Source organism: Lepidothrix coronata, unplaced genomic scaffold, assembly GCF_001604755.1.
Source record: "Lepidothrix coronata isolate B3197 unplaced genomic scaffold, Lepidothrix_coronata-1.0 Scaffold30, whole genome shotgun sequence".
Lineage (NCBI taxonomy): Eukaryota > Metazoa > Chordata > Aves > Passeriformes > Pipridae > Lepidothrix > Lepidothrix coronata.
The window spans coordinates 6,215,780-6,233,740 of record NW_016690210.1 but is presented as its reverse complement, the minus strand read 5'-3'; the positions used below and the strand labels follow the sequence as shown (position 1 = coordinate 6,233,740).

Genomic DNA, 17,961 nt, shown 5'->3' with positions numbered 1-17,961 from the left:
ATTACAAGAATAATCTACTGGCACTACAAATTTTTCAATAATGGACCTTACCAACTTAACAGTCTCAAAGGATTATTTATCTTGCTTTAGAGGATTTACAGGTTTTTCTTCTTTTAAATAAAACTTTGTAAAAGTAGCAGAGCTGTCAGTGCTGCTTTTCCATGATTTTGCTCCCCAGCATACCAGTTAAATATACAAATTCATAAAGTGAGAATTTACTCTAAGGTAAGGCTAGATGGCCAGTAAGATTGGAGGATTGTATCTGCTTCATTCCACAGAATATATAATAATTTACATACTATATCTATCACTCAGGGTGAGTTAGACATCCTAGTTGGAAATACATATTTATAATATAAAAAGAAGGAATTCAAAACAATCAATGTTAAGATTTTCTTTCTATCAACCATAACCAACTCTTCTTAAAATTTGTCATGTTTATTTATTTTAAGTTCAATTTCAAGTGCCATGCCTCTATCCCTCCATTTCACCCAGGAAATTATCTCTACATGCCTAAATGAACAAAACTAGGTTTTGAATGCACTATAAATGAAGGTCCCAAGAGCACAAGAATTTCAGCATGGGACAAATTTAGGGATATGATTGGTGCCACTGAGTTAATTCTGCACATATACAGACATCATTTGCATGTGAACCCAAAGTACTCATTTATCCTTTAAAAAAAGTCTCACCTGGCAGCATCTTTCTCTAAACGACGTTGCCTTAAACTGGAAATGAAGTCACCATAGTATTTCTTATGTGCTTCTATTGACTGTCGTTCAGAGTCAGTGTAAGCAAATTCTGGATCTATGAAATTATATCTCTCAGTCTTTGTGAAAATAGTCCTAAATATTTAAAGAGAATTGTAGTTTCACTACGTGTGTAAAATGATTCTGGGTCTTGTTAGAAAGAAAACATATTGATCTCGATAGATATATATTTCATTGCAAACATTCTTTTTATCACAGCTGATTATTAATATTTGACCTTGTACAGGCAACCGTAAAAATAAAATAGTGCAACTGTAATAGCTACATTTCATGTAAGAAAAGTAACTTAAGAAATTTATGTGCAAGAGACTCATAAATGCAATGAATTTTAAAGAACTTTCAGTGCAAAAAAACCCCAGCGAGTAACAAATCTTGATCTACTACATGCTATATATATAAATGTGTAGGTTTAAATATTAGGTTCACATAATTTTTACCTGTACTTTTTATCCCATTCACCAGGCCTAACACTGGTTGCACGATCATTAGGGAAAGCTATAAGTGCATCATCCTTACAATTCCTGTTTATCCGGTGGGTGTGAATTCGTGTTTGGTTTGATTTAAGCATTGCCACAGGTGGTGCATCAGTGCACTGTATTGCCCCACGTGCTGCATCAGTGCACTCTTCTGTGCCATCAACTACAAACTGTCCAGTTGCATTAGAAATCACTGGTGTTAAACCTTAAAATTCAAATAAAATGTGAACTTAAACTAATATTTTTAAAGCAAAATTCAAAGTATTAGAAAATATTTCTGATTTGCACTGGTCCACCCAGAAGTGCAACAATTAGTCACCCATCCCAATGTGTTTTCCTCAGAGGCAAGAAGGCATTCACATCATACCAACAGCTCACTGCCTCCCTTGGCCTTGATCACATAAACAAATATCAGAGCTCAAAGCACTGCCCTGTCCAGCTGTGACACTTTGTCTTGCACAGGCACATGATCAGCACTCAGAGCTGCCTCCCTCACAATCCTGTTCATGGTGTCCTAAAGCTTTTCTTAGGGGCTGCAAACACAGGCATGATTTTTGACAAAGAACTCCCAAGCTATCACAACTAAAAAGACAGCTCAGATATTTTTCACTCTAATTTTATAAAAGCACATATATATTAATGTCAAAGAGAAAAATTACAGCAGAAACTAGGCCATGGCTTTGCTCACCTCTCCTTAAATACATACATTTAAAACAACCCTATGAATAAATAAATCCATACTTCAACTGCCCTTTCCTCCCTCACTTCCAAAAAAAAAATTGATCATTAAATATTTTTGTTTTACCTACTTCAGCCTTACTTTACTCCAAAATGGCTATCAAAAAAAACCCTAAAAAAATCAAAAGCTACTTTCCATCCTCTAAACCATAGGAGAGATTACAACTTTCACTGCCCAGGGAGGCACAGTTTGCAAGAAGCTTCATTCTAGTCTCTCCCCTGCCTTCAACTGAATACAGAGACACAATCACACACACTCATCCACAGAGACAGAGAGAAGACAACAGGGAGATACAGACCCATCTACGTAAGGATCTGAAAAAAAGAAACTTTTCCTCCACACTTCAATGAGGCTTAAAAGCAAAACACAGCTATCAGTAGCCTAAAGAGTAAATATCCTTCATAAGCTCTTTTTGAATCTGCAGACAGGAGCAGAATGGGGACATTTACAGAGCAAATGGTAGACAAGAGCATATAGAAAACCTGAAAAACTTGAATACTACATTAAATCTTTGATTAAAAAACCAAAACACTTCTTTTAATTGTGTCTCTGAAGCAGAAAAACTGAAGGAGTCCCAGATTTCAACAATAAAACCTAGAAACTGCCAAACTTCAGTTTCTTCTCAAATCCTGATAGCCATAGACTTGAAATACATTCCTGAAAGTAGCAGGAATGGCTTATCAACCATTCTGGTACTTGTACAAATAATTGTGGAATCATGGAAATATGATGAGTTGGAAGGGACCCACAAGGATCATCTAGTCCAACTGCTGGCCCTGCACAGGACACCCAAGAATCCCAACAGATTCTCAGATGCCTGAGAAGTATTGCCCAAGCACTTACTGAACTGTGTCAGGCTTGATGCTGTAACCATTTCCCTGGGGTGGCTGTTCTAGTGCCCAACCGCCCTCTGAGTGAAAAATTTTTTCCTGATATCCAACCTAAACCTCCCCTGACTCAGTTTCATCCCATTTCCATGAGCCCTGTCCCTGGTCACGAGAGTGAAGAGATCGGTACCTGCCCCTCTGCTGCCCCTCATTTTATCCTGACTTCCCAGTAACTTCTTGTTTTTACTTCCCCACAATAGAAAAAAAACAGGCATTGCCTTCCTAGTTCTCATTAACAAGTACATCTTCAAGCTGGCAGCAGTCAGTTAAAAGTTATTCAAATTCCCCTCCTTATCTACACACACACACCCCACATGCACCAGTTCACTGGTACTACCTGCAGATGCCACCATACATGTGATGCCAAGGAAAGCTACATTTCCCATCACTGGTTTTAAAATCCAGGGACAGGCATAGTCAAATCTACTTTAACTTGTTCCTGGGACATGTTAGGAACACGAGGAACAATTTAGAGTCTAATTATTGCATACCCTGAGAGATTCTTTATGCTGGCACAGGCTTCACAGGATGGAAAGAGCCAATGGACATGGGACAGGCAGCAGGATGTATTAACTGGCAAATTAATCTGGCAGTAGTAACTTTTAATCACTAAATATCCTGTTATCTTTCCTACCATCTTTCTGTGCTTGACATATCTCCCAATTTACTACTGAAACATATTAACACTGTTTAATGGTATCACTTCCAAAACCCGAAGCTTTTGTTTTCTGATTTATAACATTTAAATAATCATATGATGAAAATTTATGCTTTAATAGTTTAATTTTTGATAAAATGGGGGGGAGAAGGGTACCATTATTTTAACCATTATTTTATACTCTTACATGTACACATCACACAACTGAGCATCCTTGAAGTCCCAAAGACTTTTTATTTTTTATAAACAAACTAAAAATAGAAAAAAACCCCTCTTTTAAAATGCTAAAAATGTACTTTTAAAACATTTTATCACTTTTCACTAATGTTTTTAACATCTTACCAGGATTAACTGTGAATAGAATTTTTTTTCGTTTAGCTTTGCACACTCCAATCAAGCTCAAATATAACTGATGAAAGGATATTGTCTTCAAGTCATGCAAGTTATTTTTATCTACTCCTGTACCAATGATATCAATAATTTGCTTCATCTTAAATGTTCCTATTTGACGTGGAGAAAATGAAATCATCACATCCTGGAAAAGAAAACTCATTCTGAGATATAAGAGGCAGAAAAGCAAAGAGTCAAATTTTTTGTAATTCCTGTATAATTGAGTTATTGAGTCCCTTCTCTCCACACTTACCTCTAAGACAGGTGTTCAAAACTGGGCTTTCAGAATATGCCAACAGACATACAAAAATTAGCAATATAAGGTGATATAAAAATGCTACACATTAGAACACAACATTTGCTCATTTTTGAGATAAATTGTTACATCTTGTACCCTGAGTTACTGGTTTGGGAAATTATAAATGTCTCCATATTTAATACATATTTGGCAAACCTTTTTCCATTAAAAGAAATGTTATCTTACTTGAATATTTGTGATTTACTGAAAGGAATTAAAAGTATCGTGGAAAAATATGAGTATGAAGCAATCTTCTCAAATCAGTAAAATACAAAAAAAAAGCAATAACAGATAGGAAAAACATTTGTAAAGTTCCTTGAGTGCTACAATTATTTTTCCAAATTTAAACTAACATTTGTTGCTTTCTGGAGTACTGGCAAAAATGTTAAGAAAGCCTACAAAATGAAAAGAAAATTTATTTGGTGGGTATTAAAGTCATTGCTACTGAAATGAAATTGTTCTGGCCTACAAGAAATTCCACTGCTAGCCACTGTAAAATAATCTGCATAGCTCCATAACCTAAGAGACAGTTACCTTTGCAGAATTTTTTTTAATTTTTCCTTTTTCAGGAGAAATATTAAAGTGAGCGGCCTTGCGGAAGCGGAATGTCACTGGAAGGGAGTCGGATTCATTTTTCAGTGTGCACAGAAGTTCTGTTTGCTCACCCAAATAACAGTCCATAAAATTAATTTCTGGTCCTGGATTAAAAGTTACCATCACAGGAAGCCCAGAACCTGTCAAAGCTAAGTCCACATGATGAGGATGATTCCCTGCATTAGACAAACACAAAATTAAACAAACAAAACCCCTCACACACCTATTAGCTTACAAACAGACAAGTCATGTTGTAGTTGTATGGTCACAAAAACAAAATAATACTGCAAAAAAAAAAAAATAGGATTTATAATGCAATTTTCTATAAACATAACACAGCAATGTTTATTTATAATGGCTGTTAGATAATGTATTCCCTCATTAAGGAAGTTGAGGATGACCAACTATGCACTTGAAAATGCACAAAACTGGTGTTATAAAACTGCTGGTGACTTGCAAATGGCTGGAGGGGGGTTTAATGCCTTCCCAATATTTACATTTATGATTAAGTTCTAGGTGCTCACTAGTAGCAGGTGTATTCATGACATACATGATTCCCTTCTTTCTAGTCACTGTTTGAAGAGGTTTTGGTGCTAAAGCATTAAAGGTGTGAGTTACTTCAATTTATTTGTATTGATATAAACAATATCAGAAGCAGATTGACTTTAAAAATAGAAACTTTTTAAAGAAAAATTTTTTTAAAAAAAATTTAAAATATATATCAAGATATACAGTTTTATCACCCAAATATACATTTCTGATGGTGACTATACATTTCTGATGACATACTTGTGGTTGATGTGGCACCATCATCGAGGGCCTGCAGATAACCACCTCTATTCCCAACAGTTTCAAATCTCAGAAACAGGACATAATCTTGTTTCAGTGATGAGTCATTCACTTCACAGTCTCCTTTAAATTTTCTGTAAGAGTCACAATCTCTAATTAGATGGTGGGGAAAAAACCAAACCTCCAAACCCCAATCCACAAAAAAAAAAAAAAAGAAGATATTTTTCATCATCCAGTCTGGCTTCTTTGCTGTCAGCTACAGTTTAAACAAATAATCTTTATTCTTCCTTTCAGAAAATGGAAATAGTAATGAATTTAAGCTCATCAATATCTGTGTGCTTATACTACTAGTCATTTGATATCTCTTCCAGTCTGCAACAGTTTTATAAACTAATACTACACGCAGAATAATGACTTATATTTAGAGTTTAAGTAAGGGAAAATGGCAAGAGTGCATTTTCTTTTCCTCATTCAAGAAGAGATGCTCCTTTATATTTTGTTGGGGGGGGGTTAATGGTATGACAGCTTTCTAAAATGTTTCACTCTCTTTGTTGTTAATAAATGGCAAAGTCTAATGAAATTCTTGTTTTCACAAAAACAGCTTAACCAATTCTTGGTCCAAATATATCCTAACGTATTATAAAACATAGAATCATAGAATCACTTCAAACTTTGCTTTCTTATTTGTAGTATCACACCAGGCAATTTCTTTTAACACACAAATATATAAGAAGTTATTGAGAAAAAAATTTGCGGACACATTGACTTAAAATTATTTTCTCCAATACAGCTATTACAGAATAGTTTAGACCAATCAAATTGTGTTTGGTTATCTACTTTGTACCACTCACTCTGGACTAAAGCACAATGTAACCAAAGATTTCTCATAAGGTAGCAAAGTTCCTTGATTGGGAGTGCACAAGATCAAGGTGGAAACATCTGCATCTCTATTTTTCAGGCTTAAGTCCTGTAAAGCAGCATCTGTACTCCTCTGAAGATCTGTCCCCTAAAAAATAATCAAAATATGAGATATTTTGAAATATGAAATATATTCAGCCTGTTCCACTTTCCCTTTTGTGTTTTTTTTCCCACACATACATTTTCACATACAACAAATAGAAAGACATGACATAAGAAATAGCATTGACATAGTTACACATCACATGGCTAATTAACCAATTTTTAAACATCAGTTTCATGCCAATGTTTTGAATTCCCTTTTTTAAACATGATGCTCACTCAGATGATTTCACTGTCTGAGAAAAACAGCTGAAACCACAGGTTGCTTAACATCCTAAAATACCAAAATATTTTTTGATAACTCTCATTAAACAATAAGAAAACCAGTGGGATTTCAAGCAATACTGCTCAAAAACAAACAAAAAAAACAACAACAACAACAACAACAAAAAAAACAAACAAAAAAAAACAATCAAAAAAAAAAAAACACACAAACAAAAAACACCCCAAAAACTAAACAAACCTACTCAGGGACTGTAGTTAACATTGTTCAGGTTAAAATGTCACATAGTAAAATGGAAAAAAATGAAAAACTCAATTCCAAGGTTAAATTACAGTAAAAAATGTGTTGGTTGGGCAGAAGTTTCAGAAAGCCTATTGATCAGAATATAGGTTGACATAGTAAACAGTATTAGAAAATGAATGTTTAGAAACAAAAAATGCAAAAGCAGAAATGAAAACAAGTTTTCAACTAAAATAAAACCCGAAGCAGTTTCTTACCATCTCTCCTCCAATGGCATTGTCTTCCAGTACTGCTACCCAGTCCATATTCTCAGGACTTTTATTGTATAAAGATATTTGCTCAGTCTTTGAAGTCCCAAAGTAAACCGGTCCAAAGTTAATGCATTCCACTACTTTTCCACAAGATGCTCCAAGAACTTTAAGAACTTGTTCAACCACAACAGCTTTGACCAACACTTCAATGCAGCCACGACCTTCCAATTCCACTCTGTCAGTGAGAGCAGCAAGCAGCAACAGGTAATGTACAAAAGTCTTAGAAATAATCAGTTTGGTTAGTTTGGTTTATACTAGAACCTGTGCAAAAAAATGAGCCAAACCTGAGCACTAAAATCACTGGCTTTCCATAGATAAACTAAGCAGAGGGAGGGAACGTGCACTTAACAGTGATCTAAAAGGAGTACTACCAGCCAGGAAAGATCACTCATTACATGGTGAAGTTTTGGGGAGCTTAATTTTTTTCCCTTTTTTAATGTTTGAAATTATAGGAATGACATCTGAAAAGAATCAGAAGTGTCCACAGGTGATATAAAGATTCTCAGAAATAAGAGCAGTATATCTAGATACCAATTTTAGCATATATACTTAATTTTTTCTTAGGGAACTGGAGCTAGAAGTTCATCTGAATAAGCATAAAAGAAGTGCTGCTGTTACTGTCAGAATGCTTGATCTTGATGATGCCACAAATTACCAAAAGATCACATAGACATTGTATAAATATTTGCTATTAGAATTCTATTGGAACAAAGCGTATTTGTTCTTGATGAACAAAATCAAGCAATAATATACCTTATTTTTCTAACAGAATCAACTACCCTTTTGAATAGCATCTGAGCTAAAAAAAAAAATCTTAAAAAAAAAGTTTTTTTATTTAATAGTCACATATATAACTACACATAGGATCTGGGAGAGGATCTCAAATCATCTTTCAAGTTCTAAAGCATGATTACAGGATACTCCAAGACATAAAAGAAATCTCAAAAAACTATAAGAGTAGATTCCTTTGAGAATAATTTTGCTTGCACATAGAAGGAAAATGTTTAGAGAGCATGGTAAATGGAAATAACCAAGATGTTCTCATGAAAACTGTGCTATTTCTCCAAGTCAGATTCCTGTCAAATACCCATTGCAAGACTTTAAATAACACCCTGTTTGTTTAACCACATACATACAGACCTGTATACACATATTTGTGCAAAGCTTGACAACAAAACATATTATTTCATGTAGTCTAGAGAATATAATAATAACTAATAAGAAACGCCAAATTCACTGACAGAATTACGTAGAATCTAAGGCAGGAAATGGGTGAAGGATGAAATCTGCAGGAGACAGTAGCCATTTAACCAAGATGGGGTGAAGAAAATAGTGGAGGCAGCCTGGACAGCAAAAGAAAGGCAGAAAGCAGGACACTTAGCAACTAAAAAGTTGCAACTTAGTAGCCAAAGAAAAAAACATATGAAGGGGTTATGACTATGAAGCAATAGCACAGATAACATCTTCCCTGTCATTGTAATAGAATTTTTTTCCTGTACTTTCATTTCGTTTTCCAACAGGCTGCCAAAAACAAGAATAGGAAGAACTGAACTTTAAGTCTATTTTAATAATTCAAAACAAAAGAGGAAACTTCTACAGATACATCCTAGATACCCCCCCAAAAAAAAACCAACCCAAATCACAAAAATAATGAGCAAACAAACAAAAACCCCACAAAGAAACAACCACAACCACACCCTACTCACAGATTGCCCAGAGAAGCTGTGGATGCCCCATCTCTGGAAGTGTTCAAGCCCAGGCTGGATGGGACTCTGAGCAACCTCTGCAAAGTGTCCCTGCCCATGGCAGGGGGTGGAACGAGAGAACTTTCCAGCCCAAACCATTCTGTGATTCTATAAAGTACCCATTTAAAAATAATCTACTCTTAAAAGAGTTAGTGGTTGCAAATTCATTCTCTCTCCATTGAAAATAAGATACACCAAAAGACACAATAACGTTTCTGAGAGTCCTGAAACACGTAGAGCTAAAAGAAAAGTAGAAGTAGCAGAAGGTAAGAAGAGTAAGGAACACAGGATGTGCAGAAAGGTGAAAGATACCAAAGACCTTGGTTAGTTTTATTTTGAGAGATGTGCAAACATCCCATATCATTATGATTTATGAGAGACCTTTATTAACACAGGCTGGTACACAACTTATGCATCACTGTTCCGTGGAGATAATATAATCATCAAATTAATTTAATAAAAATAAGTTTGAAAGACAGCAACTGACACTTAGGAACTTTTAACTTTTTTAGATAAAATTTCATAATTAAGATTAGAATTAATAACAGGCAAAAATGGAATTTGTAGAGCTGGACTTCTTCAGTCATACACTCACTTCATCACTTCTTTGATGACTCTGGGTACATCTGTGCAGATATCCACTTGAATTGTCCTTTTAGATTTGGGCTTTACCAGTCCACTGGCAGGTGATATGCTAGCCAAGACAACCCCATCATATGATATTTCAAATATACCTAAAAAAACAGAGTAATAAACAGAATGCTATACAATATAAAGTTGTAGATTTATATTCTTCTATTAAACACTTGAAACTACACCTCACATAATGCAGCTATTCACAAGCAATACATTTTCCTAAGGAAACAGGAAACACGGAGTTCAGCTTTTTAAAAGCTATTTGTAACAGAGAGTAGACAATTTTTCCAGGCTTTTTTAAATACTACACATATGTCCAATGCCACTTTGCAAGCTGAGACTGTAACAGAGAAGGTACTCACATTCCAAACAAAAGTGACTATATCATAAAGCAGCTGTAAGTACCATTTTGTAAGTCACAGGCTATTTTATACACAGCTCTAGGCAGCTACAGTAGCCAGAAAGTTAAGTGTATATTGCAGGTGACAACAGCTTTTATGATTTGGTATGTGCATAACACAAGTTATTGCAGAAAAGAACAGTGAATGTTTCTAGTTTATAAAAATATTTTTTAGATTGTGAAAAAAATCTTAAATGTGTATTTAACCAATAGCACTAATTATCTGTCATTATATTACAGACACAAAGAAATTGTTTCAAATTTTGTAGGAAAAATGCACTGTTTGACCTCAGATAAAAGATAATCTCTGATATAAGATCAGGAGCAGGAATTGTTTCGTGCATGGGATGACACGTGAAATGCAATCCTTGAGTCTCAGGCCAGCACAAAGCACTTCTTGCTCATACATTTTACATGCTCCCTGCTATTGTGGCCTGCTGTATTATGATTTACAGAGCCTACAGAAACACGGGTTCAGCAGCTCTTTGTCTGCTCTCAATACACTTTCTTGCTAACCACCACCTTCATTCTAATTTTGTCTCTGTCCAATCCTACAAAACTTCATCATGTAACCAGCATGTATCATGCAGAGTTTATAACTAGAAACAGCTCCTTATACGATATGAAAAAGTTAATATCATATAAATTAGTTGTAGATACATAGGTAATGTAGGTTCTCATTTTCTTTACCTAATCATAATTACCCAAAATAAGAAGTCAGTATGTATGAGTAAGAGCTGATTATACAAACTACACACTACATCTCTAAGTTGAACTGGCTAGAAAAAAAAAAACCACAACATTTTCTCCTTTTGTTCTATGGAAAAAGAATTTAAAACTGCTTTAACTAGACAGAAATTTGATATTTTTGTCTTATTATTGCAACCCATCTTTCTGTTTCTGCAGTCATGTATTTTCTCTTGGTACAATAACTTGTGAAAATCTAGGACACAAATGTTCACAGAACCTTGGCCTCATGTAAATAGAGACAGCTTGTAAAACAACAAACAACTGTACAAGTGAGGAACAGAAATAATTAACTGTTTAAAATTTCTTGTTTGAAACTCAGAACAGTTGCCACCCTTCTTCTGGAGAAAGGTGTTTGCAGCTTTGTCCAGTGGAAAAGGCAATCAAATAGGTTATTTGGATCATATAAACATTCTTATGCTCCATTGACCATGTTTTTTATTCTCCTTGGAAGGGTCCCCTTGCAGAAGTTGAAGTATGTGCATGTTGTAAAAGCTGTATGATTTCAAAAGCTATGGCAGCAAGATAAAAGACCCCTCATTATGTTCTAGCAACAAATACAGTTCAATTCCCATCCTAGAGGACATGAGCTCTGAAAGCACAGGGAGCTTGTAGTTGTTTATTTAATAGACAGCTCTGGGGATCACAGAAGCACAAAGAGAACAAAGCAAGAGCAGACATGATTTGCTGCTATTTATTTTGGGCATACTAAGAAAATGAGTAACATTTTTGCATCTTTCAAGATGGGACTCAAAAGTAGAGAACTCCTAAAATTTGAAAAGTTCTAAAATAATTTTTCTTTTCTAAGTGGAAGCATAGAAATGCCTACAGAAGCAATGGGTCATGTACAATACCTTCAGCTACAATACTTGTAATCTGCATAATCCAGAACTCCAATTAATTTCTACTTGGCCACTGAAGTGTTAATTTGCATAAAATTACACTTTCCAAGAAAATAAAATACTTGTATAATTTAATGCATGCAGGATATTTACCTGAAGATGATCCATGGTTAGCAATACTAATCTCTTTACTAATTACTTTATTGCTTGCAATCACTTGACCAAAATCAATTTCTGACTCAATTTCCAGACAACAGTACGGAATAAATCTGTAGAGAAAAGACACGGTTTTATCTTCCAAAACTTGAAAATACCTTTGCATTTTTAGAGAAATTTGATCAAGCACTCCAGTGGAAGAGAGTTTTCCTTTTGTCCTAGTTCTCCCACCAAGGTTCTTGCAACTCCTTTCAGCACTACAGCATACACAGGGGAGATGTAAGAGAGGTATTTATCGACCAACTTGTTTAATGACTAACTACTGTAACTTTAAAACAATATAGCTTTAAACAATTAGTCAAAATGGAATGTATATATTTCTATTTAATTTATATACTTTATCATAGCACTGTAAATAAAACTATCTGGAGTTAATTGAATCACAAAACAAGACCAAAGTTAACATTCACCATAATTCATTACCAGCTGCCTGAACTAGAAGCAGAGAGAAAGCAGGCGTGCCAGTGCCCATTTACATCCTTTGTGTTTGATGCATATTTTATGTGACTTCAACAAAATCTATTACAACAGACAGAAGTGGGTAATGACAAAAGCCACAAGCTATTTCTATTATTTATTTAATAGCCTCATTCAGCATGATGATATCCTTATGTTGGGTAGTTTGCACAAAATGAATAGATCATTCTCGCTTCAAAAAAACTTGTATTTTAAACACCCCAATTTTTAATATAATCGCACCTCTGGTCTCACATAAAACTGTTTCAAATCAATTGGAATTTTATATCAGCACAGCAGTCTATCTCCTCTTAACCACAAATATAAACATGCAGGAACAATTACATCTCATGATCTGCATTACATGCAGCACAGAAAACTAAATGGAGAAGGAAGAAAAATATGGTTGGTCAAGGGAGGCAGATCCTGCCCAGACACTCCAGTACATAAAGGGGAGGGGAAGGGGAAGGAAGGGAGTGAGGAAAAAAAATTGAATCAAGAAATGCCCCAAAAGAATTTGCTCTCAAGAATTTTAAAACACTGTTTTTAATTCTCTTTAATAATTTATTGTAAAGCAAAAAGAGTAAATTAGTAAATTCTTGAAAGAGATGGTTTAATCCAGCAGGATGTGGGGAAAAAAAAACCAAAAACAACAAAACCCAGAAAAAAAAAAGAATCAGCTGTTAAGATTAGAGTGCATTCAAATCAATTGTTAAAATTTCACATTCCAAGTATCCAGACATTCTTCCAATAAGCTTCACTGAAAAAACAGAACAGAAATATTTCTCCTCTCAAGATCCAATGATCTAACTTCTCAAATAGACAGGAATAAGCTTAAATTCTAACTGCAATATGATTTTCTAATAGATACAGACCTGTGCAAAAGGGAAACAGTCGAAGTAAAGGGTTTGGTGTTTGTTTTCTAATACAGGGTGAGGTTTATTTGTTTGGTTTGCTGGTTGTGTTTTGGTTTGGGGCTTTTTCATGAAGATGGAATTTACTACATTTGCATGACACAAAATACATTTGGGAAAACACCGATAAAAATAAAATCAAAGTATATTGGCCTTTTTCAAACACACACACACACAAAAAAAAAAAAAAAAAAAAAAAAAACACAACAATAAGAGCCTGTAAACTTTTTCCCCACAAAAGCCAGTTAAACGTGAAGACTTCAAATACTAATCTATTGCAAGTCCTTTCTTTTGCAAGAAAGGAGTCACCAGTAGCGTTAGCATCCTAAGTGGTCTTATCTTCACAATAGTACTCTAATAAAATTTTCAAAAAATTAAAAATAAAAACCCCCAAAACCTAAAAATTAAACTATTTAAATTAAAACTGCTGACTAATAACTTTTTTTATTCTAGGAAAATATATGTTGGGAGAACTTATCTAGAGACAGTTTTAACACCAAAATGATCATATCGAATTACTAGGTTCAGTATTACCTTATGAAAAGTCATCCCTGTCTTTCAGACAAAGAAAAACCTTTCAGGCTGTTTAGATTTCTCTGAAGTTAATTAAAGAAAGCTATAATAGCATGTTTAACAGTGTGTTCTAAGAGAAATAGAACTTACAAACACCACAGGAAAAAAACAACTAATTGAAATTGTTACTTGCAACTCTTCCAACAGTAGACAGTCTTTTGCTAAGAAGAGACAAAATTTATAGTAGCTTGAAAACCCCATGTCATACTTGACTATTTCTGTCCTATATTAGCAATAGCATGACATTAACATAAAAAAATCCCACAGCTTTTAAGATGAAACAAGGGAAAGCAAATCAGTGAAAAAGATCATAAGAGGTAAACACAATGTAGAAGTATTTCTTATCTGAAGGCAGAGCTTTACACATTTCAGGCTAGCATGAGATGCTTCTGGAATTGCTTGATTCTTATATATACAACTCATATACTGATTAATCTCCACATGGAAATTCATTTCTGTCTGTACATGTAATTTGTAACATTAAGATCTTCACAAAAATGATGATTTGCAGTAGTCTGTGAGATTCACCTGTCCCAGTTCAGGCATCTAAAAGCTTGACCTGTAAGCAGAAGTTTGTTGTCTTCATTTTTCTTAAGAGACAAAGGAGAGAAAGGTGCTCCAGAGCAATTCCCCCTCATCCTCAGATAACCACTGAGTCTAAGCCTGATAAACTATATTTAGAAGCTTACTTTTTCCAATCAGTCTATGTTTATACAAGATATAAGAGATCTATCCATATAGACACACACAGATAAGCACATACAATCACACGTGGATTGATGAAAGTGATCCTTGAACTTGTGATGTTGTTCTAAAACATGCACCCTATTTCTAGAATCAGGCAACACATGTTTCACTATAATCCAGTTTTGTAACTGTGAACAATTTACTGTAAAATCTTTTATATAAATGGTTCATGAAGAAAGGAAGGCATCAAGAGTAGGTGTTAACTTGTCTAACCATACAGAATTAAAGATTATCTACATTATCACAACCAAGGTAGAATATAGCAAAACCAAAAATCCAGACTGTCTATGATCTTAGAGGGACATCACCCCAATGAACTTCTTACCCATGTGCTTCTTTGGAAAAAAAATATTCTTACTTTTGTAGGAAACTTACTACTTGTTTTCCATCCAATTGACAGACTAATTACAAAGCCATATGTGACACGTATAAGTAAACTTTCCACGAGATTAAACTGCAAATAAACTTTGCACAAGACTAAACTGCAAATACTAACAGCAGCACATGAACTGTTGAACACCATACCCAAGCAGAGGGATATCAACTACGTCGTCATCTATTAAAAGAATCAGTTTATCTTGAAGGTCTTCTACACGGTCGGGATAATATTCCACAAAAGCTTTAAGCTGAAGTCCAGATGCAATGGGCTTTTCTGGATTTTCCACAATTAATTTAAACTGCAAATCAAAAAAACATATTTTTTTAATTGTAACGCATTCCACATTAAGAACGATATACATGTGGTTCATTTTCAGAAGACACAGATTGATTTAAAATTTACAATGAACTTTAAAATATGCAGGGGGTTATAATTTTATCTCCCTATTTATTGAAGTCCAGAGTTCTTTAAGTAAAAGACAAAATGAATTAGCAAAATTTTCTAGTTTTTCCAAGAGAGCTCCAGCTTTTCTTACTGCTGCAATAAACCTGAAGCAACACAAAATTAAGTCAGCTATTACTCAGTGAAGAATATTTTTAGCACTTGAGAAAATAACAAGGATTAGGTCTCAGTTCAAATCAGCAACAAAAGGGGACAGGGTAAGAGCTTTCTCTAGGTCTGACCGACATCCAGCTTACATGAACAGAAAGTGTCACTGTACATTGAAATCTGCTTGAAAAGTTCATGGCACTTCTAATTTAGGGGGTCAAATGAAAGGGAAAAAACCAGAAGCAGCTGACAGAAAGCACCCTTTCCTCTCTCTAAGTTTTCTGTTCTAATTTATGTTTGAAATATTCAAACATAATTTACTATTTCTTGATTCTGTTGTCTGAGCACCTCCCTCTATTCCTTTAGAATTCTCCTAGCAGGATAAATACTCAGCTAAAGGAAATTTGCTATGTAATGTACCTCCTGATTATGGGCTTGATTTGGAAAGAGTAGCCAAGTTTTAATTTTGAGGTGTGTAAAATCTATCTCTAAAGAGAATTAAACACTCAAGGATATTCATTCTATATGAGGGAAATTAATATACTGTATTAGGAACTTCCAATGAAGCCTATGGAAAATGCTTTGTGAGCTAAATTCCTTGAAAGACATTTTTTGGCTATGCACTATGACAGCTCAAGGAAGGTTATTTTTCAGTTCTTGCACGCTATGAATGCCTCAAAATTTTTCAGATGAGTCATACACTTCAGAGCCTTGTAATTACAGACAGCAGCAAAAGGTCTGGGAATGAGAAAGGGCAACACAACAGACCTTTCTGGAACTGAGCATGGGAAGTGGCATCTTGTCCCCCAGCTGTCATATTGGTCCTCTCATGTACAAAAGAATTAAAATACGCAGCAAAAGGCATGAGTTAATCACAGAGGTAGAAACTCTTAAGCTATGATTGAGTAACCTTTTCTAAAACTGACTTTGCCTTTCCACTTCTGCAGCACATGAAAAATTGATAAGGCTAATGAAAACTAACAAAACAGAATAAGCACAGCCCTACCAAATCAAGCACTCTCAACAGTTTCCAGCTCATGCCAAAAGTCTTCAGCTACACTGTAATAAAAATCAAGCTGCCGCTTTTTCCCTCGAAAAGCCGACTACTCAGGTTGTGAAATTATCCAAGGTACTTCAGTTGTCTGACAATCATATTGATTACCACCCTAGAATTATTCATAGCTCAAGCTGTGAACACAAAGCAACATCAGTTTCTGTTCAACCCCTGATGCCAGTTCAACCCAACCCTTTGATCCTAATTTTGACATAATTAACAAGCAATAATCTACTAACGACAGCTGGGTTTTGCTGGGCACACACAGGCTACAAGTCAAGGGCTAAGCTGGTTAGAATTGTAAAGACGCATTTGCTTTTAAAATGTTTGGTTATGCAGTGATTTTTCAAGAATTAATCAGATGCTATTAAGAGGAATCATAATATCATGAGAAAGGATTGCAAAACTCTTTTCTGAGAAAGCTCCCAGCAAGCACCACAAAGGGACTACTGTAGTCAAAAAAAACCTTTAGAATACAACCCAGAAATAACGTAACAGAGCTATCATTTCACTGATTTGTTGTTCACACCATAGCAAAATGACCCATTTCTACAGAATGTTCCCTGAAATGATGAGGATCTCATGGCCTTCTTGTGGGACAAATTCTGGACAGTGCAAAGCCAACCAGGAAGGCGAAGCAGGGTTTGGTACCAACGATGCACTTGATCATAGAATCACTAAGGTTGGAAAAGACCTCCAAGATCATCGAGTCCACCTGCTAATGGCTGATATAGTAAGACAAGAAAAGCCTGTGTACTTCCATTGAAACTATGGATGTAACAAACAAGGAAGCTGTCTCCAAAAAAGGAAGCTCTCGCCCGCAGCCTCGGGAGAGTAAAGGACCGGGAAGATGGGAATTCCTTTCGTCCGGGCGCCGCTCCCGCAGGCTGGAGCGGGGCGAGGCGCTGCCCAAACGGGACCGCTGTTCGCAGACAGGCGGTCGCGGGGCACCCCCAGCCGCCCCTCACCTGGGGCCGGTGCGGCGGCAGCAGCTGCAGCCGGCAGCTCTCGACCCGCAGGTTCTGGACGGTGAGCGCGGCGCGGTAGCGGCGGCCCGGGACCGCGTCCCTGAAGCGCAGCTCGGCCGGGGCGATGCGAACCCCGCACTGCTCCCGACACCCGCCCGCCATGGCCGCCATGGCCGGCAGACGGGCGCCTAGCAACGGACGCACGGCGCTGATTGGGTGGAAAATAGCGGCGCGGCCTAAATCCACCAATCGAAAGAGGAGAAGCTGGGTAGGGGTGGGGCCACCTGCTCGGCCCAGCCCAGCCCAGCCCAGCCCAGCCCAGCCCAGTTCAGTTCAGTTC

General features: G+C 36.0%; 1 protein-coding gene across 5 annotated transcripts in view; it reads right to left on the bottom strand.

Moving 5' to 3' along the window:
• Positions 1-17,793, bottom strand: part of CFAP47 (cilia and flagella associated protein 47) — a 275,959-nt gene extending 258,166 nt beyond the window's left edge. For 4 of the 5 annotated variants that reach the window (XR_001874104.1, XM_017811012.1, XM_017811014.1 and 1 more), the window contains exons 1-11: positions 17,622-17,793; positions 15,197-15,348; positions 11,919-12,034; positions 9,736-9,874; positions 7,342-7,570; positions 6,453-6,607; positions 5,602-5,735; positions 4,753-4,988; positions 3,873-4,065; positions 1,208-1,451; positions 693-845 (exon numbers count right to left, since the gene is read on the bottom strand). Coding sequence is in view for 4 of the 5 variants with exons in the window: in XM_017811012.1 (XP_017666501.1) it covers positions 693-845; positions 1,208-1,451; positions 3,873-4,065; positions 4,753-4,988; positions 5,602-5,735; positions 6,453-6,607; positions 7,342-7,570; positions 9,736-9,874; positions 11,919-12,034; positions 15,197-15,348; positions 17,622-17,792 (1,922 nt within the window). In the remaining variant the exon portion in view is untranslated. Of the gene's footprint in view, positions 1-692; positions 846-1,207; positions 1,452-3,872; positions 4,066-4,752; positions 4,989-5,601; positions 5,736-6,452; positions 6,608-7,341; positions 7,571-9,735; positions 9,875-11,918; positions 12,035-12,079; positions 12,179-15,196; positions 15,349-17,621 lie in introns of those variants that run through there. The other variant, XM_017811013.1, reaches the window with a different exon arrangement.
• Positions 17,794-17,961: the final 168 nt, after the last annotated feature.